Genomic DNA, 25,501 nt, shown 5'->3' with positions numbered 1-25,501 from the left:
AGGAATCACAGGCAATATCTGACAGAAATCACCTCCCAGAACAACATTTTTCTACCAAATGGAGCATCAGGATTATATCCACGATCAAAACGAAGAACATCCTTAAGACACTTGTCGAGCGCTTCGAAGCAAAATTTATTTAACATAGGTGCCTCATCCCATATAATTAATTTTGCAGATGAAATAAGACGCGCAAGAGGTGTGCCTTGCCTTATATTACAAATAGAGTCCTGGTTAACACTGAGTGAAACCTTAAAGCGTGAATGAGCAGTTCGCCCATTAGGCAACAACAGCACTGCAATGCCACTGGATGCCACGTTGAGAACAATATCACCCTTCGACCTTATTAAAGTAGACAGTGCATTCCGTAGAAAAGTCTTACCAGTTCCACCGTATCCACAACCAAAGAAAAAACCACCAGCGCCACGACTAACTGCATTCGCTATTGTGTCAAACGCAACGCGCTGGTCTCGATTCAACCGGGAAACCAAATTGATGGAAATACTTGCCAACTCTGTCTTGTCAAAATTGAGCTCATCAAAAAAGACTATGTCAGAAGGTTCAGTCGAAGCAACACAATCAGGAAACAGCATGTCAGTAAATTCTTTTAGGCTCTGACTATTCAGCTGCAAAAGTTTTTCAATTTTGGCAAGCGTGATGGACTTAATCTCGTGAACAGAATGCTGGAAACCTAAGATCAAAATGCAAGACAGTTACATCAAAAACAAATTTGACACGATGATGAAGGAAAAAAAATAAATGCATAACACACTGTAAGAGGTGCAAAAGAAGGGGAGTTTTTAAATGGATTGGTCTAAATTTTTGGCAAAACAATAACATGATAGCAAAAGAAAGCTAGAAAGTTTACTCGAGTTATGTGTTCTAGAAAGCATGGAGTTGTCTACATAATGTTGCCAACATTGCTCCCACACCATGTCAGGGCGCACAATGTTGTTTGACATCAAAAGCATTGCAAACAAACATCCTGATATAATTCGGTGATGCCTACGCACTGGCTTCATTAAGTGCATCGATAAATTCCTTATCGTCCTGCAATAACCCTAGCGCATAACAGGCCTCTTTGAATGTATCATACACAATGCCATCAACAGAACGAACATCAGCAAATGTATGGCACCCTTTTTGATAATTCAATAACAAACGAAGGTAGTACTCCTTTCCATGCGAGTGAGGAATATGTGTGAGACGACCAATCACATTCCCTTGCTTCCGTGGCCTCCACATATGCCCCTGCTTGTCCCAAATAAAAAACGACAGCATCTCCGCGTAAGTTAGTGTTCGGACAAGATCAAAATCCTTGTTAGCCTTAAACCAGCCAATAAACATACTATCCTTTGAGACCGCAGCCTCGATAACATTCTCAATAAGCTGATGATCTTCGTACAAAACATTCTGTTCATTTGGCAGGTGGAATGGAAGGCGAATGATGTTAGGCTCTTTGAACTGAATCTCAAACCCGAATAGCCGCTAGGATGCCTCACAAGCAGATATATATCGGCAATCATAGTAGTTTTGGATTTCATCCACAATGACAACAGAATCAGCTAAATCATGTGATCGGAAGAATGAAGCTGTGACACGATCATTACCTTTGTGGACGTACTTGAACAAATACTTAATAGCAGACGTCTGGCAAGTATACTCAACATTTATGTGGCACCCATACTTAAGGAGCAATGTTGCATTGTACAGGACAATAAACCGATTGTCAAGGTTAACATTCCTCTTGCTTGTTGAACGACCATTATCCGACCGTTTAGACGTGGGAAAACCTGCACTGTCTATGGCTGTTTTCTCACGAAATGGCATTGGATAAAACTTGGAATACCTCCCATTAACCATACACGGGCTACTCGTGTTCAAAACCCCACAGGGTCCATGAACCATGAATTTCTGGACTAACCTGTACAGCTTAGGTTGGGTATGTTCATCAGGTATCTCAGCCGATATATGATGGTCAATATCATTAGATGATCTAGGTTTTTCGACTGACTGAATAAATAATAAAATGTGGCAGTTGGGAAGACCACGCTTCTGGAATTCAACTGTGTACACAACTTAAACAAAGAAAATGAGAAAAAGAAAAGAATATGTTAGGGAACAAATAACCATTGATGGAAAAAGAACAAATATGTTAGCTTGAACTTGAAGACACTGAATGAAAAAACTTACTTCCTTTGGGCTTTCCGAATATGGAACCATCCTTTAAGTCTTTTAGCAAAGCATCTAACTTGATCTTGAAAACCCTTGATATGATATCAGGCATGTCACTTGGCTTTAATGAATAGTCCGCAACGCAATCTTTAACCTCGTTCCAATCTGGGTTACATGTGATAGTAATGAAATAGCTAGGGTAACCGGCATACCTGCAAATAGCAAATGCATCTTTGCAATTGTTGTACATGTATCGGGGACCGCTGACAAATGAAGACGGCAGGATAACTCGTTTGCCAGTTCTTGCAGCCTGTATCTCACCCTGAATTAGGCACTCATGTAGGCCTTGCGATTGATGGGAGCGAAACTTGCTCTGGTGGAACCTGTGATATTGTAATCTTTCAGCTTCTACCATAGTGTAACTATTAACCAAAAATTGTTGGAACAAATGTCTTGATTTGAGAAGAACTTGCAATTCATGCGATCTTATTTGGATTCGAAAAGACAGAAACTCCCTCATGCTAATTGTTTCTCGCTTATGTAACTGTTGCTTAGATCTTTCATCGGATATTAAGATATCACTATGAAAACCATCTTCTCCGTACGGAAAAAGCAAGGGGTACTGTAGTGCAAGGTATTGTGGATGATTAACATCAATGCGTTTCAACTAATTTGAATGCGTCTGAACAACGTCTCTCGCAAGGTTATCCATATCAAAATCACCTTCAATAAGAGCAGCAACTTCAGACGTTGATGGTAGATTATATATTCTACCATCAGTATTCCTCTTCTTGATAAGATGAAGTTGTATCGGAGTGGTTGACTCTTCAGCGAACTTTTGCCTAGCATATCGGAAAGACTTAGCAAGAGAATTGTGGGAATCAAGCATGCTGCTGAGGTCGCCCACAATGGTATGATCTATAGATTTGTGTTGATTAGACAGGCTACATTAACCCAAAAATAAAATACATCAAGATAAATCCAGGTCACACAAGAATCGTATAATACACATATTAAAATATCAACAGCCAATCAGTACAACCAACTCACCCAATTGCATCAATCCTGTTCTGGACTTCATTTTTCGTATCATAAAAATAGAGCTGAGCAAACTTGGGCTTGCTAGACTGCTATGGCATCAAACTTCCAATTGAATGGTAATTTTGGCCACTAATAACAAAGATGGGGGGAGCGGAACCCTTGTTTAGTGTGTATTGAGTCTTTCCGGCCATAGATGTGAACGAAAACATACCATTAAAGGCCCTGATATATTTCTGATAATGCAAAGCTCGTTCATCATCACCATCCAACAACGCCCCTAACAATGGTGGCGGGACCGGCAACAAAGGAAGAGTGACCTTTCCACTCATATAACAAATAGCAAATAATATTGTGTTATTGGCTCCACCTTTCGCAAGGCGCTCGTGCATCCACATGTTCGCCCCACAAAAAACACATCTTTGCGTGGGTTACCCAATACACCAAACATCTAGTAAACATATGAAATAAAACAAAATCAAGTTTTTCAGGAGCACAATAATAGGTTAAAATATCTATAAACTCATAATCATAGTCATTGAGCATAACACCTGGATCAGTAGAAGATGCAACAAAAGCTTCAACTTGGACATCGCTAGCCTGAGGCAGATAAAAAAGTGGAGACTGGGACAAAGGGGAATAGCCAACTGGACTGCATATTTGATGAGAATAAGTTATCAATTGTCGGAGATAAATTCGAAAAATTTAGACGATTGTGATTAATTGGGCGGAACATTCCGGTAAAATAACCATGTTCAACCGTGGCTACGGGTGAGGCTCGGTAAAAAGTCCAAGACTAATGATGAAAAAACCGCACCAGCTTATACGGGAGAATAGTTTAATTGTTCAATTCCAGCATAATTCTCGGCTTAAGAGCTTCAAAAGAAATGGCAATTTCAGGCATAACTTACGTGGTACGTGTTATAGAACTCTTTTGTTTGTCACCGGGCCTAGGTACCCATGGTGAGGAACCTGCAAGAAAAAAAGGGTGTTATCCGCGAAGGGACAAGCCAATACCGTGATACGGGGCAGAATTTAAAAAAGGAACATAATGTAAAAAAATGAAACGGAGCAGCACAGGTTATCACAACAACTAAGCAATACCAGCGATGAGTATCGCACATGGGAGGAATATCGTTCCGTTCCGCGGAGAGCCAATTAGGAAAGAATAAATTAAAAAAGAGACCCAACTTAGATTGACAAAGTATAGCTAACCTTGGTGTGTGACAATAGTGGCAGGTCATTTTTGGAGCACACCGATATCAGTTTGGAAGGACTCATACATCTGTCTGTAGGATCAACTGCAACAACACAAAAGTGTAGATGAAAGTTTATAAATCATACATAAACAAACCAGGAGAGCAGCAAGCTTAGGATCACGCAAGATTGCTAGCAAAAATTGACATATGGCGCAAACTATGCAGTGGAAAATGATTAACAAAGCATTCTCGGGGCCAGAAGGACTCAGCAACACGTTGACCCGGCGCCTCTTATGACCCAGCAATTTCATCCGCCGTTGATGTGCGAGCTTAGCTTGGTGTTCCATTGAATCAAGGCAGCCAAACCGTTTGCAAAGGGGTAGGTGTGTGGAATAAGTTTGTTACAGGCACTCAAACTGATTTCAGACAATTGCAAAGTTGGACACCACTCAGCAAGACAGGAAAGGCAACACGCAATGACAAAAGTCAACAAAGAATGGGAAGAAGGAAGAAGGCCGAAATATCTGCATCAGGAATGATGTCAAAGTTGGACTATGAAAGACGCATGTGCTCACCCACTTGGTTAGTCTTTCACTATTAAGGAAAAGAGACAACTTCACAAAGGAAAGGGAACAATTTGGCATCCCGCGACTGAATTAAATTGTAAATACGATGAACTCAAAACATAGTCAAGAGATCACCTTAACATCACCAAAAGAAAGAGAAAATGAAGTTAGCTGATAGGGAAAAATTGTAATTGCAAAATCTTAGTTACACTTATTTGTAACATAAAAAGGAGTAGTGGAACATGGAAAGAATTAGAGAGGTTTTTTAAAGGGAAAAGAATTAATCCAATATGTTTTAACTTAATCTCCAAAACGGGCCTTGCAACTTATTATGCAGGCTCAAAAGGAATAGCGTGAAATGTGCATTGTTCATAAAAAATATGTGGTAAGAAAATTTTAGCTATATGTAAACATAAGGGAAAATCTGTTTGGTTAAAATAATCATATTTTAATAGTTTAGGAATGATTGTTCGATATAATACATTTATTTGTATCCAAACTAATTTTATGTACCTCGTTTAATATGACTATCAACTGTTGGGCAATAATTTGGAGCACTGATACATGCAAAGATCTTTGATGCGTTTAGGTAAATGATATTTTTCACTGGTCTTTCGTGCTTAATGACAATTTATTAGCATAACCATAAATTGGCAGCAATCTGACTTGAAATCGAAATGGTAGCAGAAGGCAGGGTATAAATAAATAACAGCAGAATGAAACCCCCTATTGAAAAGTTATAAGATAGCCTTGCTTATAAATAAGAGTTTTTTTTATCTTTGAATGAGTGGAAATTTAAAACCGCTTGCTCTATTTGACCCATGGAAGTATGTAGAAAATGTTGACAATGCTCTTACGTGGAAGCATACAATGTACACAAACAATATAGAAAAAATTGGGCTTTCTATTCAAAGATAAATTCGTTGGCGCTATTGGAAAAATGTAAGTACTTATAAATATGGTTTGTCTTCACAAATTAAGGAGGATCGCGCAAATAATATTGCGAAGTATGTGTATAAATCACAAGAGGCTTATCCAGATAGAATAATTCAATTATTCAATGAAGGTGAAATTATTGGCGTATGACAGTCTGTTTAAGGAGATATATTTTATTTATACAGTAGCAATGAAAGGCAAAAGTACTTGGCATACCCAACTCTATCATGTGTTATGCTGATTCGTTATTGATTGCGTATGAATAATGTTAATGATGTTTTGAAGGATGGAAGAAGAAATCCATGCATCCAACCAATTCGTATTAGTCCCTGGGGAACGCATTACAAGGAATCGGTTGGTGATAAATACATCATTATGCATAGAACAGATACATCAAGCTGGGAAAGTATGGGGCACAACTGAAATGGCTTGTCACTCATGTTGTGTTCACGAAACTCCAACAAACCAAACAATATCAACAGTTATTAGAAAATGATTAACAAAGAGGGTATGGGAATGAGCACAGCAATTCATACACAAGTCCCATGCCTAAAACAGAGCACCACTAACCAGGTAACTGAACGCGGTTATCACATAACTATTTTCGAAATAAAAGAGCTTCACCTCCAATAGCACCCCAGTTGAAAGACCCCCCCATGGAATAAGAAAGCAATGTGAATAAGCATATCCAGCTCGTGAAATTCCATGTTTTACGACATCCAATCATCAGGTAAATTTGATAGGAGTACATAGAAATAGGAGAGAAAAAAAATAGGAAACTCTAAAATGTTAACCACCAGTAAGATTTTGATAACCAAGTGAAGAAGTGACATAAGATGTTAAGGGCATTACAAAACCTCATGGAAGCATAAACACAACAGCCTATAAACCAACGGTAGCATCAACACGTGGCATCTCAATCCAGAGCAGGTGAGAAACCCAACCGAGATCGGCCATTAGATCTAACACTATGATCGAGCAAACTAAATAACAATAATGACAATGAGACGATGGAGCAGCATGTCAACGTGTGAGAGACATTGCTAATGTGAACGTGTAAAAATAAATGCCAACTGTGAATGTAACATTAGGAATGTTAAGTAAGTCGATATCAAGTTGATAAAACGAAAGAGTCAGAGCGGTTTATTTAACACCAAGCATTTGGGATGGCTTTATTTTTAGGTGCATGCTATGGTGCCTATATATATTTGCCTAATTTACTAAAATGAGATAAAATTTAATATTAAAATTAAAAAATATAAAAGTAAACAATTTTTTAATATTTAAAACTTACCATAAAAGGTAACTTCGGCAATTTCGGCACCAAAGTTACAGGCACCATAGAATTGGCCTTATTTTTATTTGAAACTCTGAGACGGAGGGATGACGGGCTCACATATCCCCTGCATCAGGATCGATGGCATTCCCTGGGATGCACCTCTCAAACGCAGGCAGAAGACTCTTGGAGGCAGAGAGTGAGGCACGAGAGGAGAGGTCATCGTCGGATCTAATGCACACCCGCTTTACAGGAGTCTGTGTAACCACGTGGTCAGCTTCAAGGTTAGAAATAGCTGCAGCTTTGGTGCTCGGAGGGGGTGGTGGAACCAGCAACCCCGACTATGCTCCCAATCCCAATCAATTCACCGCTACGAACACCCGTTGCAGGGGGCAACTTCTGCAATGCATCCTGGAACAGATGATGGTCAGATTGTAAAGTGTTCAGGAACACAAAAAGCAGCAACAGTTGAATACGAAATGCCAAATGAATGGTCTTTGTGGAGTAATCAAAGACTCATACCAATTTAATGTTCTTTTCTAAAGCAAGTGAAGCAATAGTTTCCGGATCAGAACATATCCTAGAAGCAGTGATATCGCATGCCTGAAATTTATTCAGGCTATCATGCCTAACAATAAGCTTGAATAGGAGTGTCTTCCCAGTCAGTGCATTCTACTCCTCTGGGAAATGGTCTCTTCCATAATTCTGTATGTTGAAGACAAGAAATCAGTAAGTCGGTGGCCAGAGTTCACAAAATCTCATACCAAAACGATACAAAAACCGAATAATGAACCCTAGCAAGCAGGCTGGTGCGGATGTCAGTTATGCGCCACTATTTTGTGGTATATTTTGTGCGTAATCTAGAGAATTTCATCAACTTCCTTCACACTTATCCACATAAAATGCATAGTTTTGTGTTTCCTTCCTAGTTTTGCTTAATAGTTGAAAACATGCTTTTTAGGCTCTAAATAAGCTATATTTTGATCTCTCTTTATTACCATTCAATGCCGTAATCTGTTTGTTAAGTGATTTCAGGGCTGTTAGTGGGTAAGAATGGTCTAAAAGAGGGAGAGGAAGCATGCATAAGAGGAGGGAGCATAAAAATAGAATTTTGAGGTGTTGGCATCGGCGTGCACGCGCAACCTACGCGCACGCGTGGGAGCTCAGATTTGAGATTGGCGCGCAAAAGCCGACGCTTCTGCGTAGCTAGGCAGAATTCTCAATCGACGCGCATGCACGCTTGACGCGCACACGTGGATCGTAAAAGCCCATCAACGCGTGCGCGTGCACGTGACCTCTTTAATGAAAATGTGCCTGGCGATTTCAGGGAGGTTTCCAACCCAATTCTGAGTGGAATTCTGGCAGGAAAAGATTAAAAGAACCAAGGGTTGAAGGAGATTGACACTTTTTACACATTTAGATATTTTGAGAGTTAGTTTTTGGTAGTTACACTATTAGAGAGAGAAACTCCAACTTATCTCTAGGTTTTTGGCTTTTTCATCTCCAATTGTACATGGATTCTTTGGTGAGATCTAAATTTGACTCAATTCTACATTGTTGTAGATCTTCTTCTCCTACTCTCAATTTAGTGCTTTTGTTGTCTAGCATTGTGGATCTTGGATTTATACTTTGTTACTTTGATTTCCATTAGTGAATTGAGGAATTACATGTCAATTGTTGTTAATTGTTGATTGTTGTTAATTATTTGCATTTGATAGCTTTAATTCAATTTCCTTTTTCAATTTCATAATGTCTTTCATTGTTGCTCACCATATGTTTGAGAAAATGTCCAATATAGCTACGGAGTAGAATTTCACTCTTGCCTTAGGGGTTGGATAATTGGAGACACTTGAATTGTCAAAGCTTTTGTTGATTGATAATTGGAAATTACTAGTTGACTTGAATGACACTAACTCTAGTCTCTCATTAGGATTAGACTAGGACTTGCGGACTCAAGTTTATTATTTCTACTTGACTTTCCTTCATAGTTAGAGGTTGACTAAGTGGAGCGATGGTGGACGAAATTGTGATCATGCTTGTATCATTTGTGATCAATGTTCTAATTATGGCTCTGGTTGAATTCACAACTCCGTTCAACTAACCAGCAAGTGTACTGGGTCATCCAAGTAATAACCTTACGTGAGTAAGGGTCGAATCCACAGAGATTGTTGGTATGAAGCAAGCTATGGTCACCTTGTAAATCTCAGTTAGGCAGATTTAAAGGGTAATTGTGATTATTGGAATAAATTATAAAATAAAAAGAAAATACATAATAAAAAGGATAGAATACTTATGCAGATTCATTGGTGGGAATTTCAGATAAGCGGATGGAGATGCTGTAGAGCTCGAGGACGCCTGCTCTCCTACTGCTTCTACTCAATCCTTCTTACTCCTTTCCATGGCAAGCTGTGTATAGGGGTTCACCATCAGCGGTGGCTACTTTCAATCCTCTCGGGAAAATATCCTATGCGGCTGTCACTCGCACAGCTAATCAGTCTGGAGGCATCACCCATGGTTGATGGCTACATCCCATCCTCGCAGTGAAAACTAATGCTCACGCACTCTGTCACAATACGGCTAATCACTGGTTGGTTCCCGCGCCTACTGGAATAGAATCCCTTGATTCTTTTGCGTCTGTCACTAACGCCCAGCACTTGCAAGTTTGAAGCACGTCACAGTCATTCATTACCGGAATCCTACTCGGAATACCACAGACAAGGTGAGACTTTCCGGATTCCCAGGATCCTACTCGGAATACCACAGACAAGGTTAGACTTTCCGGATCCTCATAAATGCCGCCATCTATCTAGCTTATACCACGAAGATTCTGTTGGGGAATCTAAGAGATAAGCATTCAAGCTCTGTTGCATGTAGAACGGAAGTGGTTGTCAATCACGCGCGTTCATAATTGAGAATAATAATGAGGGTTATCTAACTCATCACATTCATCATGTTCTTGGGTACGAATGAATATCTTGGAATAAGAATAAGAGAGATTTGAATAAAAGAAAATAGAACTTCATTAATACTTGAGGTACAGCAGAGCTCCACACCCTTAATCTATGGTGTGCAGAAACTCCACCGTTGAAAATACATAAGTGAAAGAGGTTCAGGCATGGCCGAATGGCCAGCCCCCTAAAACGTGATCAATAGCCTCTTAAGATGAAGAATAAAACAAAACTGAGACCAAAGATGTCTAATACAATAGATAAATGTCCTATATATACTAGACTAGCTACTAGGGTTTACATGAGTAAGTAATCGATGCATAAATCCACTTCCGGGGCCCACTTGGTGTATGTTTGGGCTGAGCTTGATCAATCCACGAGCTGAGGCTTCTCTTGGAGTTGAACTTCGAGTTATGACGTGTTTTGGGCGTTCAACTCCGGATCATGACGTTTTTCTGGCGTTTAACTCCAGACAGCAGCATGAACTTGGCGTTCAACGCCAAGTTACGTCGTCATTCTTCGAATAAAGTATGGACTATTATATATTGCTGGAAAGCCCTGGATGTCTACTTTCCAACGCCGTTGAGAGCGCGCCAATTGGAGTTTTGTAGCTTCAGAAAATCCATTTCGAGTGCAGGGAGGTCAGATTCCAACAGCATCAGCAGTCCTTTTGTCAGCCTTTTTCAGAGTTTTGCTCAAATCCCTCAATTTCAGTCAGAATTTACCTGAAATCACAGAAAAACACACAAACTCATAGTAAAGTCCAGAAATGTGAATTTAACATAAAAACTAAAGAAAACATCCCTAAAAGTAGCTTGAACTTACTAAAAACTACCTAAAAACAATGCCAAAAAGCGTATAAATTATCCGCTCATCACAACACCAAACTTAAATTGTTGCTTGTCCCCAAGCAACTGAAAATCAAATAGGATAAAAAGAAGAGAATATACTATAAATTCAGAAATATCAATGAATATTAATTATAATTAAATGAGCGGGACTTGTAGCTTTTTGCTTCTGAACAGTTTTGGCATCTCACTTTTTCCTTTGAAGTTCAGAGTGATTGGCATCTCTAGGAACTTAGAATTTTGGATAGTGTTATTGACTTTCCTAGTTAAGCATGTTGATTCTTGAACACAGCTACTTATGAGTCTTGGCCGTGGCCCTAAGCACTTTATTTTCCAGTATTACCACCGGATACATAAATGCCACAGACACATAACTGGGTGAACCTTTTCAGATTGTGACTTAGCTTTGCTAGAGTCCCCAGTTAGTGGTGTCCAGAGCTCTTAAGCACACTCTTTTGCCTTGGATCACGACTTTAACCACTTAGTCTCAAGCTTTTCACTTGGACCTTCATGACACAAGCACATGGTTAGGGACAGCTTGATTTAGCCGCTTAGGCCTGGATTTAATTTCCTTGGGCCCTCCTATCCATTAATGCTCAAAGCCTTGGATCCTTGCTTTTTGAAATTTTCGCCCCCTTTCTCTCTTTTTTTTTTGCTGCTTTTTCTTGCTTCAAGAATCAATTTCATGATGTTTTTCAGATCATCAATAACATTTCTCTTTGTTCATCATTCTTTCAAGAGCCAACAATTTTAACACTCATAAACAACAAGATCAAAAGACATATGTACTGTTCAATCATTCATTCAGAAAACAAAAAGCATTGTCACCACATCAATATAATTAAATTAAATTCAAGGATAAATTCGAAATTCATGTACTTCTTGTTCTTTTGAATTAAAACATTTTTCTTTTAAGAGAGGTGAAGGATTAATGGAATTTATTCATAGCTTTAAGGCATGGTTACATACTAATGATCATGAAATAAAGACACAAAACATAGATAGACACAATAATTAAAAACCGAAAACAGAAAGAAATAAAGAACAAGGAATGAATCCACCTTTAGTGGCGTCTTCTTCTTGAAGGACCAATGATGTTCTTCAACTCTTCTATGTCCCTTCCTTGCCTTTGTTTCTCCTCCTTCATTGCTCTTTGATCTTCTCTTATTTCTTGGAGAATGATGGAGTGCTCATGATGTTCCACCCTTAGTTGTTCAACATTATGGCTCAAGTCTTCTAAGGAGGTGTTGAGTTTCTCCCAGTAGTTGTTGGGATGTAAATGCATTCCTTGAGGCATTTGTTGATGATGAACTTCCTCATGTTCTTCTTGAGGGCCGTGAGGAACTTCTCTTGTTTGCTCCATCCTTTCCTTGGTGATGGGCTTGTCTTCTTCAATGGAGACATCTCCATCTATGATGACTCCAGCTGAGTAACATAGATGGCATATAAGGTGGGGGAAGGCTAGCCGTGCCATGTGTGAAGGCTTGTCAGCTATTTTGTAGAGTTCATTGGAGATGACTTCATGAACTTCTACTTCCTCTCCAATCATGATGCTATGAATCATGATGGCCCGATCCACAGTAACTTCAGATCGGTTGCTTGTAGGGATGATGGATCTTTGAATGAACTCCAACCATCCTCTAGTTACAGGCTTGAGGTCCAGTCTTCTTAGTTGGACTGGCTTGCCTTTGGAGTCTGTTCTCCATTGGGCGCCTTCCACACAAATGTCCATTAGGACTTGGTCCAACCTTTGATTAAAGTTGACCCTTCTTGTGTAGGGGCGTTCATCACCTTGCATCATGGGTAAGTGAAACGCCAACCTCACATTTTCCGGACTGAAATCTAAGTATTTTCCCCGAACCATTGTGAGATAGTTCTTTGGGTTCGGGTTCATACTTTGATCATGGTTCCTAGTGATCCATGCATTAGCATAGAACTCTTGAACCATCAATATTCCAACTTGTTGCATGGGGTTGGTTATGACTTCCCAACCTCTTCTTTGGATTTCATGTCGGATTTCCGGATACTCATTCTTCTTGAGCTTGAAAGGGACCTCGGGGATCACCTTCTTCTTTGCCACAACATCATAGAAGTGGTCTTGATGGCTCTTGGAGATGAATCTTTCCATCTCCCATGACTCGGAGGTGGAAGCTTTTGCTTTTTCTTTCCCTTTTCTTGAGGAAACTCCGGCCTTAGGTGCCATTGGTAATGAAAAAAACAGAAAAAAGCTTATGCTTTTACCACACCAAACTTAAAATTTGCTCGTCCTCGAGCAAGAAAGAAAAGAAAAGTAGAAGAAGAAGAAGAGAATATGGTGAAGAGGGAGAGAAGTAGGTTCGGCTATGTGGGAGAAGAAGGGGTTTGTGTTGTGTGAAAATGAAGAAGAATGGGAGGTTATTTATAGGGAGGGGGAGGGTGGGAGTTCGGCCATTTTGGGTGGGAAAGGGTGGGAAATTGAATTTGAATAATATGAGGGTAGGTGAGGTTTATGGGGAAGAGGAGTTGATGTGAATGGTGAATGGGTAAATTGGGAAGAGGAATTGAGGTGATTGATGAAAAAGATATTGGGAAGTGTGACATGGGGAAGAGTAATCACATTCACAAAAACTAGGATTAGGAGGTAAGGTGGGAATATATTAGGTGGGGATCCTGTGGGGTCCACAGATCCTGAGGTGAGAATCCTGTGGGGTCCACAGATCCTGAGGTGAAAACAAATACCATTTCTTCACCATATAGGCATGTAAAATGCCTTCATGCATCATTCTGGCGTTCAAACGCCCATTGGTGCATGTTCTGGGCGTTCAACGCCCATGTAATGCATGTTTCTGGCGTTGAACGCCAGTTTCATGCTTGTTTCTGGCGTTCAGCGCCAGAATGTCCTCTCTGTGCACCATCCTGGCGTTTAACGCCAGGTTGTTGCTTGTTTTGGGCGTTCAGCGCCAGAATGGTGCTCTGTTCTGGCGTTGAACGCCGGCCAGATGCACCTTACTGGCGTTAAACGCCAGTCTGTGCTGCCTCCAGGGTGAAAATTTTTTTCTTCTGTTTTTGACTCTGTTTTTAATTTTTTTTTTTATTTTTTCGTGACTCCTCATGATCATGTACCTACTAAAACATAAAAATAACAAAGAAATAAAATAAAATAAAATTAGATAAATAAAATTGGGTTGCCTCCCAACAAGCGCTTCTTTAATGTCAATAGCTTGACAGTGGCTCCCATGGAGCCTCATAGTGATCAGGTCAATTTAGTGTGTAGTCCCAACACCAAACTTAGAGTTTGGATATGGGGTTTGAACACCAAACTTAGAGTTTGGTTGTGGCCTCACAACACCAAACTTAGAGTTTGATTGTGTGGGCTCTTCTTGACTCTGAACTGAGAGAAGCTCTTCATGCTTACTCTCTTTTGTCACAGAGGGATGGCCATGTGCCTGAAACACAAGGTAGTCTCCATTCAATTGAAGGACTAACTCTCCTCTGTTGACATCTATCACAGCTCCTGCTGTGGCTAGGAAAGGTCTTCCTAGGATGATGCATTCATCATCTTCCTTCCTAGTGTCTAGGATTATGAAATCAGTAGGGATGTAAAGGCCTTCAACCCTTACTAGCACGTCCTCTACTATTCCATAAGCTTGTCTTATGGACTTATCTGCCAATTGTAATGAGAACAAGGCAGGTTGTACCTCAATGATTCCCAGCTTCTCCATTACAGAGAGTGGCATAAGATTTATCCCTGACCCAAGATCACATAGAGCTTTTTCAAAGCTCATGGTGCCAATGGTGCAAGGTATTAAGAACTTGCCAGGATCTTGTTTCTTTTGAGGTAGAGTTCTCTGAATCCAAGTGTCTAGTTCACTAATGAGTAAGGGAGGTTCACTTTCCCAAGTCTCATTACCAAACAGCTTGGCATTCAGTTTCATGATAGCTCCTAAGTATTGAGCAACTTGCTCTCCAGTCACATCTTCATTCTCTTCAGAGGATGAATATTCTTCAGAGCTCATGAATGGCAGAAGGAGATTTAAAGGAATCTCTATGGTTTCTAGATGAGCCTCAGATTCCTCAGGATCCTTAATAGGAAACTCCTTCTTGCTTGAGGAATGTCCTAGGAGGCCTTCCTCACTAGGATTTTCGTCCTCCTCCTCCTTAGTGCATTCGGCCACTTTGATTAAATCAATGGCTTTGCACTCTCCTTTTGGATTCTCTTCTGTATTACTTGGGAGAATACTAGGAGGAGTTTCAATGACTTTCTTACTCAGCTGGCCCACTTGTGCTTCCAATTTTCTAATGGAGGATCTTGTTTCATTCATGAAACTGAAAGTGGCCTTTGACAGATCAGAAACTATATTGGCTAAATTAGAATTGTTTTGTTCAGAGTTCTCTGTCTGTTGCTGAGAAGATGATGAATATGGCTTACTATTGTTTAGCCTATTGCGTCCACCATTGTTGAAGCCTTGTTGAGGCTTTTGTTGATCCTTCCAGGAGAAATTTGGATGATTTCTCCATGATGAGTTATAGGTGTTTCCATAAGGTTCACCCATGTAATTAACCTCTGCCATGGCAGGGTTCTCAGGATCATAAGCTTCTTCAGAAGCTGCCTCTCTAGTACTGTTGGATGCATGTTGCAATCCATTCAGATTTTGAGAGATCATGTTGACCTGTTGAGTCAACACTTTGTTCTGAGCCATATGGCATTCAGAGCATCAATTTCAAGAACTCCTTTCTTCTGAGGTACCCCATTATTCACGGAATTCCTCTCAGATGTGTACATGAACTGGTTGTTTGCAACCATGTCAATGAGCTCTTGAGCCTCTTCAGGCGTTTTCTTCAGGTGAATAGATCCACCTGCAGAATGGTCCAATGACATTTTCGAAAATTCAGAGAGACCATAATAGAATATGTCTAATATGGTCCATTCTGAAAACATGTCAGATGGACACCTTTTGGTCAGCTGCTTGTATCTTTCCCAAGCTTCATAGAGGGATTCACCATCTTTTTGTTTGAAGGTTTGAACATCCACTCTCAGCTTGCTCAACTTTTGAGGAGGAAAGAATTTATCTAAGAATGCAGTGACAAGCTTATCCCATGAGCCCAGGCTATCCTTGGGTTGTGAATCCAACCATACTCTAGCTCTGTCTCTTACAGCAAAAGGGAAAAGCATGAGTCTGTAGACTTTAGGATCAACTCCATTCGTCTTTACAGTCTCACAGATCTGCAAGAACTCAGTTAAAAACTGATAAGGATCTTCAGATGGAAGTCCATAAAACTTGCAGTTTTGTTGCATTAAAGCAACTAGTTGAGGCTTAAGCTCAAAGTTATTGGCTCCAATGGCAGGAATGGAGATGCTTCTTCCATCAAACTTGGACGTTGGCTTAGTGAAGTCACCAAGCATTCTCCTTGCATTATTATTATTATTTTCAGCTGCCATCTCTTTCTCTTGTTCGAAAATTTCTAGAAGGTCTCTTCTGGATTGTTGCAATTTAGCTTCTCTTAATTTTCTCTTCAGAGTCCTTTCAGGTTCTGGATCAACTTCAACAAGAGTGCCTTTATCCCTGTTCCTGCTCATATGAAAGAGAAGAAAACAAGAAAAGAAAGAGGAATCCTCTATGTCACAGTATAGAGATTCCTTTGTGTTAGTAGAAAAGGAAGGGAGTAGAGGAATGAAGAAGAGGGTTCGGATTTTAGATGAAGAGAGGTGGAGAGAAGTGTTAGTACTTAAATAATTAAATAGAAGAAGAAAAGGGGAGGGAGAATTCGAAAATAATTTTGAAAAAGAGTTAGTGATTTTCGAAAATTAAAGATAAATGTAATTGAAATTAAAATTTGAAACAATTAGTTAATTAAAAAGAATTTTTGAAAAAGAGAGAGATATTTTCGAAAATAGAAGAGAGAAAAGTAGTTAGGTGGTTTTGAAAAAGATAGGAAGCAAACAAAAAGTTAGTTAGTTGATTGAAAAAGATTTGAAATCAAAATTTGAAAAAGATAAGAAGATAAGAAGTTAGATAGGATATTTTGAAATCAAATTTTGAAAAAGATAAAATTTTTGAAAAAGATAAGATAAAAGATAAGATAAAAATTTTAATAAAAAGATATTTTGAAAAAGATTTAATTTTTAAGATAACTTGACTAACAAGAAACTACAAGATAAGATTCTAGAACTTAAAGATTGAACCTTTCTTAACAAGAAAGTAACAAACTTCAAATTTTTGAACCAATCACATTAATTGTTAGCTAATTTTTCGAAAATATGATATAAAGATAAGAAAAAGATTTTTGAAAAATAATTTTTAAAATTTTCGAAAATAAAAAAAAATTGAAAAAGATATGATTTTTGAAAAAGATTTTACAAAGATAAGATTTTTAAAATTGAAATTTTGACTTGACTTGTAAGAAACAACTAATTTTTGAAAATTTTTGACCAAGTCAACCCAAAATTTCGAAATTTTGGAAGGAAATAAGGAAAAGATATTTTTTATTTTTAAATTTTTAAAGAAAAACACAAAAATGACCCAAAACATGAAAATTTTGGATCAAGACGCGAGATGCATGCAAGAACACTATGAATGTCAAGATGAACACCAAGAACACTTTGAAGATCATGATGAACATCAAGAACATTTTTTTTGAAAAATTTTTGATGCAAAGAAAACATGCAAGACACCAAACTTAGAAATTTTTAATGCATGGAAAACATGAATGCAAAAATGCACATGAAAAACAACAAAAGACACAAAACAAGAAATCATCAAGATCAAACAAGAGGACTTATCAAGAACAACTTGAAGATCATGAAGAACACTATGAATGCATGAGATTTTCGAAAAATGCAAGAAAAATTTTAAAAGCATGCAATTGACACCAAACTTAAAAATTGACTCAAGACTTAAACAAGAACACAAAATATTTTTGATTTTTATGATTTTCTAATTTTTTTGGAATTTTTATTAAAATTTTTTTTTTTGGAAATCATGTTATGAAAAACGAAAAATAAAAAGAAAAATTTTGAAAAAGATTTTGAAAAGAAAATTACCTAATCTGAGCAACAAGATGAACCGTCAGTTGTCCATACTCGAACAATCCCCGGCAACGGCGCCAAAAACTTGGTGGACGAAATTGTGATCATGCTTGTATCATTTGTGATCAATGTTCTAATTATGGCTCTGGTTGAATTCACAACTCCGTTCAACTAACCAGCAAGTGTACTGGGTCGTCCAAGTAATAACCTTACGTGAGTAAGGGTCGAATCCACAGAGATTGTTGGTATGAAGCAAGCTATGGTCACCTTGTAAATCTCAGTTAGACAGATTTAAAGGGTAATTGTGATTATTGGAATAAATTATAAAATAAAAAGAAAATACATAATAAAAGGGATAGAATACTTATGCAGATTCATTGGTGGGAATTTCAGATAAGCGGATGGAGATGCTGTAGAGCTCGAGGACGCCTGCTCTCCTACTGCTTCTACTCAATCCTTCTTACTCCTTTCCATGGCAAGCTGTGTATAGGGGTTCACCATCAGCGGTGGCTACTTTCAATCCTCTCGGGAAAATATCCTATGCGGCTGTCACTCGCACAGCTAATCAGTCTGGAGGCATCACCCATGGTTGATGGCTACATCCCATCCTCGCAGTGAAAACTAATGCTCACGCACTCTGTCACAATACGGCTAATCACTGGTTGGTTCCCGCGCCTACTGGAATAGAATCCCTTGATTCTTTTGCGTCTGTCACTAACGCCCAGCACTTGCAAGTTTGAAGCACGTCACAGTCATTCATTACCGGAATCCTACTCGGAATACCACAGACAAGGTGAGACTTTCCGGATTCCCAGGATCCTACTCGGAATACCACAGACAAGGTTAGACTTTCCGGATCCTCATAAATGCCGCCATCTATCTAGCTTATACCACGAAGATTCTGTTGGGGAATCTAAGAGATAAGCATTCAAGCTCTGTTGCATGTAGAACGGAAGTGGTTGTCAATCACGCGCGTTCATAATTGAGAATAATAATGAGGGTTATCTAACTCATCACATTCATCATGTTCTTGGGTACGAATGAATATCTTGGAATAAGAATAAGAGAGATTTGAATAAAAGAAAATAGAACTTCATTAATACTTGAGGTACAGCAGAGCTCCACACCCTTAATCTATGGTGTGCAGAAACTCCACCGTTGAAAATACATAAGTGAAAGAGGTTCAGGCATGGCCGAATGGCCAGCCCCCTAAAACGTGATCAATAGCCTCTTAAGATGAAGAATAAAACAAAACTGAGACCAAAGATGTCTAATACAATAGATAAATGTCCTATATATACTAGACTAGCTACTAGGGTTTACATGAGTAAGTAATCGATGCATAAATCCACTTCCGGGGCCCACTTGGTGTATGTTTGGGCTGAGCTTGATCAATCCACGAGCTGAGGCTTCTCTTGGAGTTGAACTTCGAGTTATGACGTGTTTTGGGCGTTCAACTCCGGATCATGACGTTTTTCTGGCGTTTAACTCCAGACAGCAGCATGAACTTGGCGTTCAACGCCAAGTTACGTCGTCATTCTTCGAATAAAGTATGGACTATTATATATTGCTGGAAAGCCCTGGATGTCTACTTTCCAACGCCGTTGAGAGCGCGCCAATTGGAGTTTTGTAGCTCCAGAAAATCCATTTCGAGTGCAGGGAGGTCAGATTCCAACAGCATCAGCAGTCCTTTTGTCAGCCTTTTTCAGAGTTTTGCTCAAATCCCTCAATTTCAGTCAGAATTTACCTGAAATCACAGAAAAACACACAAACTCATAGTAAAGTCCAGAAATGTGAATTTAACATAAAAACTAAAGAAAACATCCCTAAAAGTAGCTTGAACTTACTAAAAACTACCTAAAAACAATGCCAAAAAGCGTATAAATTATCCGCTCATCAAGCGATAACCAATTGATATTACAATCGATAGAGATAATGATGATATGACTTCCAATTACCAACCCTAGCCAAGGCTTTTATATTGATTGATTGTTATTCATCCTTGCTTGGTTACAATTACTTGTGTCCCTTAGTTTCATTGCTATTTGTTCATTACTTTTATGCAAGTTTGTTTACATTCTTCGTACTCAATCTCAAACACCAAGAGACTCCTAGCCAATGAGATGTGCACCTTAAGACAACTCCTAGGGAGAACGACTCGAGAGTAATATTCTCGGTTATTGAATTGAATTGTGGACACACACACATTTTCTTTATTTGATGTGCTATAGTTTGTTGATTTAGACTATACTTTCGATAAACATATTTGGTAAAATTCTATACCGACAAAATATAGCTCATCAGTTAGCGGCATATAGGCCTAAGAACTTTGATGCAGAATTCTCAAAGAGAACAAAGGTTGCTGTATCCGAGTCATCAACAACATGAACTTGAATGCAAAACCTTCATGCACAAATAAAAAATGCATCAAAAAAAATGGGGGGGGGGCATGTAAATGATGCAACAAATGCTTAGACCAAGTTCAACAACAAACACAGAAGTGCAACATGGCTTTTCGATGTTACCGATCCCAAATCTAGGGAAAGCATCAAACAGAAAAATAAAAATATAAAGTTCTTGATATAATGAGACTACACAGGAACAAACCAACCACACACGAATGGAAACCAACCTCAGAACAAAAATCATATAGTAAACATCACATTTTGCACAATAAAATTGGTTAGTAAGTGCCTCCAGTACCTGTGTGCATTGCCTGCAAGCCTTGTACCACCATGCATGATCTCTGTCAATATCGATGACCGTACCACAGGTCATGTAGGTTGATTTCTGGATGCAAAAATTAACCACAATGAAATGAACAAAATGCACGCAAGAGAACAATTTTAACGAATTTCTGCACAAATCAGTGTATCGCATAGGGAAAAAATAACCACAATGAAATAAACAAAAATGTATGATGGAGAGTTATTTTAAAGAATTCATGCAAAGAGCAGTGTATCGCATGAAAACATGGAACTCATGTATTCAATTATTTCATGATGGTTTCCAGAAAGAATATATTTAAATGTGTGTTGGGAAACAGCCATAAAATTCGAAGCACCCAATGAACACACCTCAAAAGTTTGCTTTATCTGATGTATGGGTGCATAGGGTGTAAGATGGAGAAAATCTTTAGAAGGAGAATGCCTCACTACACGGCTTATAACATCAACGCTGGTGCTATGCTTGCTACCAAGTCCAATTAGCCTGACATCAAACGAATTAACAACATCACCATATCACAACCAATACAGGAATGCGTTAAGTTGCTTGTTAAAGATTGGTGAACAAAAAATTAAAGCATTTGTTAAAGAACCGAACTTTTGGCGTAATTTTTTAACTACTTCAAGGTCAGCATTAACCATGAGCCTTATGGTGTAGTTTGTGTTGGTGATAGTCATCACCGCTGAAACAAAATTAAATTTGATTAGACAAATACTTGGTTACATATAAGCAGTTTTCTTGATAATTGGGCAATGTTAAATGTACCATTGTAGAACTTCATCTTGGCAAATTGAAGCACGATTATAAATTCGGTGGCCTTGTTGGCATCAAGAAGAGTGACCAATTCAGATGCATAATTTTTTCACAAGGTGCAAGAAAGCTTCTCACTGCCACTTTTGGGTCCACACGTATTTTTTTTATCGTTGTTTACATAGAATAGTTATAATCAATAAACAACACAATCAGAGGTAAACATGAATTGCGGCATGAATGAGGTATCCAGATGTTTATGCACAATAAGATGGAAAGACTAACCTCAGATTATCAAGCTCGATTTTCATGTAATGTGACTTCCGTTTTTTTTTAAGGAATCAAGTCACTCTTTGCAGACAGAAGACCAACAAAACCTGCGCCAATAACCACAAGATAAGTGGGCATTAACAAACAGTTGGCAAAGGCAAATAAATGATATTCTAGGGAAATGACCTATATGTGGGTGGCACAATGAGGACATCAAAGAGCATACCAATAAGAAATAAGTCATCCCTAACGGAAGATAAGATTTCCTTGGTTGCCACAAAATTAAATGATTCAATTGGAATATCCATGTCATCAGCACTCGGGACCAATGTGTCCCTCTTAAATATGATCTGCATACTATGCTTGGTGGGTTTGTATTTCTGCGTGTTTGAGTCCATTGTGAAGTTGGCCACAATAAACACCTTCCCCTCATCAAAAATCGGTTAAAAAAGACAGTAATGGACAGACTGGATGAAATAATAGATTCGAGATCCCTAACAACGATGGAACAAAAAATAAAGAGATGACTGATATCACGGAGGTGACAAACATCCAAAAGAAATAACATACATGATGTAACAATAGGCGAAAATGTACCTCTTTGTCAAGTACAACCAACTCCATTAAAGGTTGGGAGTAACTCTTTTCATATGACGGAACCTTTCACATCCTCAAAATCCTTACTTTAATGCACTAGTTTTTTTCGGAAATAAGAGAAAGGTCCTTAACAGAATCAAATGTATGATCCATCTGGGGGAATGGATTTGGATCTCAGATAAGCTTTAGAAGAAAATATGAGCTGGGTACCTGATTAACTGCAGAGAATTCTAGAAATCAATTAAAGAAAATCTACATGAGGAGACACAAATACACACGAAAAATGCAGAATCCACATCCAGGGAGGAACAAAAAGCAAAAATAAATATAACACCAATTATGCATATCATAAGAATGAAGCTATGCATGAACTTCCTTTTTGGTAACAACAACTATGAAGTAATGTTTAATTACGTCCCTCACAATGATCTTATCTATTACAATATTGGGAGAAAAACGAACACAAAACGATGATCGTGGTAATTAGAGGCATACGTATAAGCATAGGTGCATAACTATATTAGTATGTAAGTATATAACCATATAACTATATAAGTATATTAAGTATATTAAGTATATACTATAAAGTTTTTAATGCTAATCAGTGAAGGATTCACTCAAGACATCGATGAAAATATATTAAACATGTGTGGTGCCATAGTGAAAGAAATGCAGAAATCACAACACCATGTCAACAACGCAACAATAACAACAATGTGCCACTTGTTTATACATATCACATGCAAACAATGAAATGGATGATGAACAATTTGGGAGTAATAACACATAGCCTCTCAAGACATATTACTGAGTGTGCAATATTCTCCGTGACCCACTCAGAACCACGTACAAATGCTCAATTTGCAACCAATGTGCCACGAAAAAAGACAAAAGAATACTAAGCAATCTAATGAAATGGCGGCATAAGAGCATGGGAGACAAAAAATAGGCCGAAGTCAGAAGAATCAATGGTAAAATTATGTCATGCAAGGTCACGATTACATCTAAGGAAGTCAAGGCAAAGGTTTAACACATGGGCCTATAGCAGTAGCAATAGCAATCACAGTAAATATCAGTGACATGAGAAAACAGCGTCTTAAAACGTCCCATTATAAAAGATGCAAAGCAAGTCAGCGTGCAAACATGTTGAAAGGAAGAGAAGACTTTATAGGGCACCAGGTCCCAGCATTAAGCAAAGGCAATTTACCATACTAAAAACCGGACTGCGGTTCAGACCGTCTAACGCTGCTGAGACAACATTTAAATTTAAAGTTAAATTTAAATTTAATTAAACCCATGAATGTAAAAGCTAGAACCCTTACTTGAGATACAATTTGAAGGGTAGCCATTTAATTTGACTGAGCAATTATATTGTATTTTATTTTATTTTATTATTATTCTATTACTGTATGTTATATATTGTAACATATTGTATATTTATATTTGTATATATTATATATTATATTAATATTAAATATTTAAATATATATGAGATATATGAGATATTTATATATTTTAAAGATATTATAAATATTATTGAGTATATGTGAAATATTATATTATTATACTATTATACTATGTGAAATATTAAATTGTTATACTATATTTTATATTCTATTAGATGGTTGTTATTATAATACAAGTGTTATTAATACGCATATACGCATATACTAATAGACTCTCCATCTCGATAACCATGTTTGAAGCGGCTTCAAGGCCAAAACAAATATATTGACATGTATGTGCAAAACCATAACTATAACTAATATAACTAAGTACTAATTAAATAACTAATAAATAAGTTTGGATTTGAAAGATCTTGTGAAAAAGAGGTAACGCCAAGGAATAATCAAAGCTCGTGTTTGATGTTTTCGTTGGACTGAGCAAGGAGTCGGAAAGTAGGCGAAGCAGGTGAGGTTAGGGCAAATCTTGCAAAATTGGGAGATGACGGTCAAAACCCACTGATTGTTAGGATTGGTTTGAATTAGTCCCACATTGCTTAGGATAGCAAATAGAGTGGGTGGCCTAGGCTATAAATATGAGGCTAAGTTCTCCATATTTTTTGCACCAGTCGGAAACACTTAAAGCTTGTATCTGACTTTTCTTTTTCTCTATACCTTTTAATTAGAGAGTGTTGTGAGGTGTAGTTAAATATTTACTTTGAGAGAGTGTGGGTGTACTGGGGGTGCCGGTGTTAGAGAGAAAGAAGTCTATGTGTTGTAACAATTTTTACATAGTGATAATCTCTGGTTGTCATTTGACAACGGCCGTGGTTTTTCTCCAATTTCTTGGAGTTTCCACGTTAAATTCTTGTGTTGTGATTGTGTCTATTTTATTTCTCTGTCAAAGTATTTTCTCAAGGAGGAATGGTGCCTTATTCCCAACAAGTGGTATCAGAGCTTCGATTCGGTGGGATTTATTCTTAGTATGCTCTGTGGTTGCAGCCTAGTCTGACCTTCCACATCAAAAAAAAATTTTGTCCTGTAGCTTGAGGTTGATCTTTGGTTGCTGTTGTTGTTGCTGGAAGGCAGTGTGACACTGTGAGAGTGTAGTTTGGAAAGGTTCTGACTAAGGAAAGACTTGGTATTTAAGTGTGTCCATTGTGACCCACCTCTCTTTCTTGGAGACCCTTCCTAGTGCACCGTCTACAGTTGAGTTATACTATTCTAATATACAGTTGCAACAATGTCAAGATATTCAAGTGCTGTGAAGCTTGAAATAGAGAAATTTGATGGAAGAATCAATTTTGGCTTGTGGCAAATACAAGTCAAGGATGCGTTGATATAATCAGGTTTGCACAAGGCGTTGAAGGAGAAAATCTCTTGTATGAAGATGATGTTCTCTAGAAGACAAGAAGTATCCTCATGGTATTGCCGCACTGCCATGGATAAGGATAAGTTGTGGCAATCGGGTTCACAATTGCACACGGGCATTGGTTGGCGTTGAGATGCAAGGTGTGTGGCGGAGTTATGTCGATGGCTGAAGAACTTCTAGAAAAAGCCAATTTGGAAGTTGCACCATGAATTTTCAGCAAGGTTTCGATCTGTACCAAAGCGAAATGCTTGGAGTGGTCTAATTCCAAGTGAGTATACTTTCATGGTGGACTATGATAGTTCTTTGAACTATGATTGTCGATATAGACAATGGCAGCAAAGAATTGTCGGT

At 38.3% G+C, this 25,501-nt stretch overlaps 1 protein-coding gene across 1 annotated transcript; it reads right to left on the bottom strand.

Moving 5' to 3' along the window:
- Positions 1-5: 5 nt before the first annotated feature.
- LOC130962716 (uncharacterized) lies at positions 6-2,590 on the bottom strand. The gene is made up of 4 exons (XM_057888892.1): positions 2,194-2,590; positions 1,498-2,078; positions 1,014-1,413; positions 6-691 (listed from the first exon to the last, which is right to left on the bottom strand). The coding sequence occupies exons 1-4, from the start codon at positions 2,588-2,590 to the stop codon at positions 6-8; spliced, it is 2,064 nt and encodes a 687-aa protein (XP_057744875.1).
- Positions 2,591-25,501: the final 22,911 nt, after the last annotated feature.

This window comes from Arachis stenosperma, chromosome 2 (assembly GCF_014773155.1).
Source record: "Arachis stenosperma cultivar V10309 chromosome 2, arast.V10309.gnm1.PFL2, whole genome shotgun sequence".
Classification (NCBI taxonomy): Eukaryota; Viridiplantae; Streptophyta; class Magnoliopsida; order Fabales; family Fabaceae; genus Arachis; species Arachis stenosperma.
This window is presented reverse-complemented; position numbering and strand designations above follow the sequence as displayed.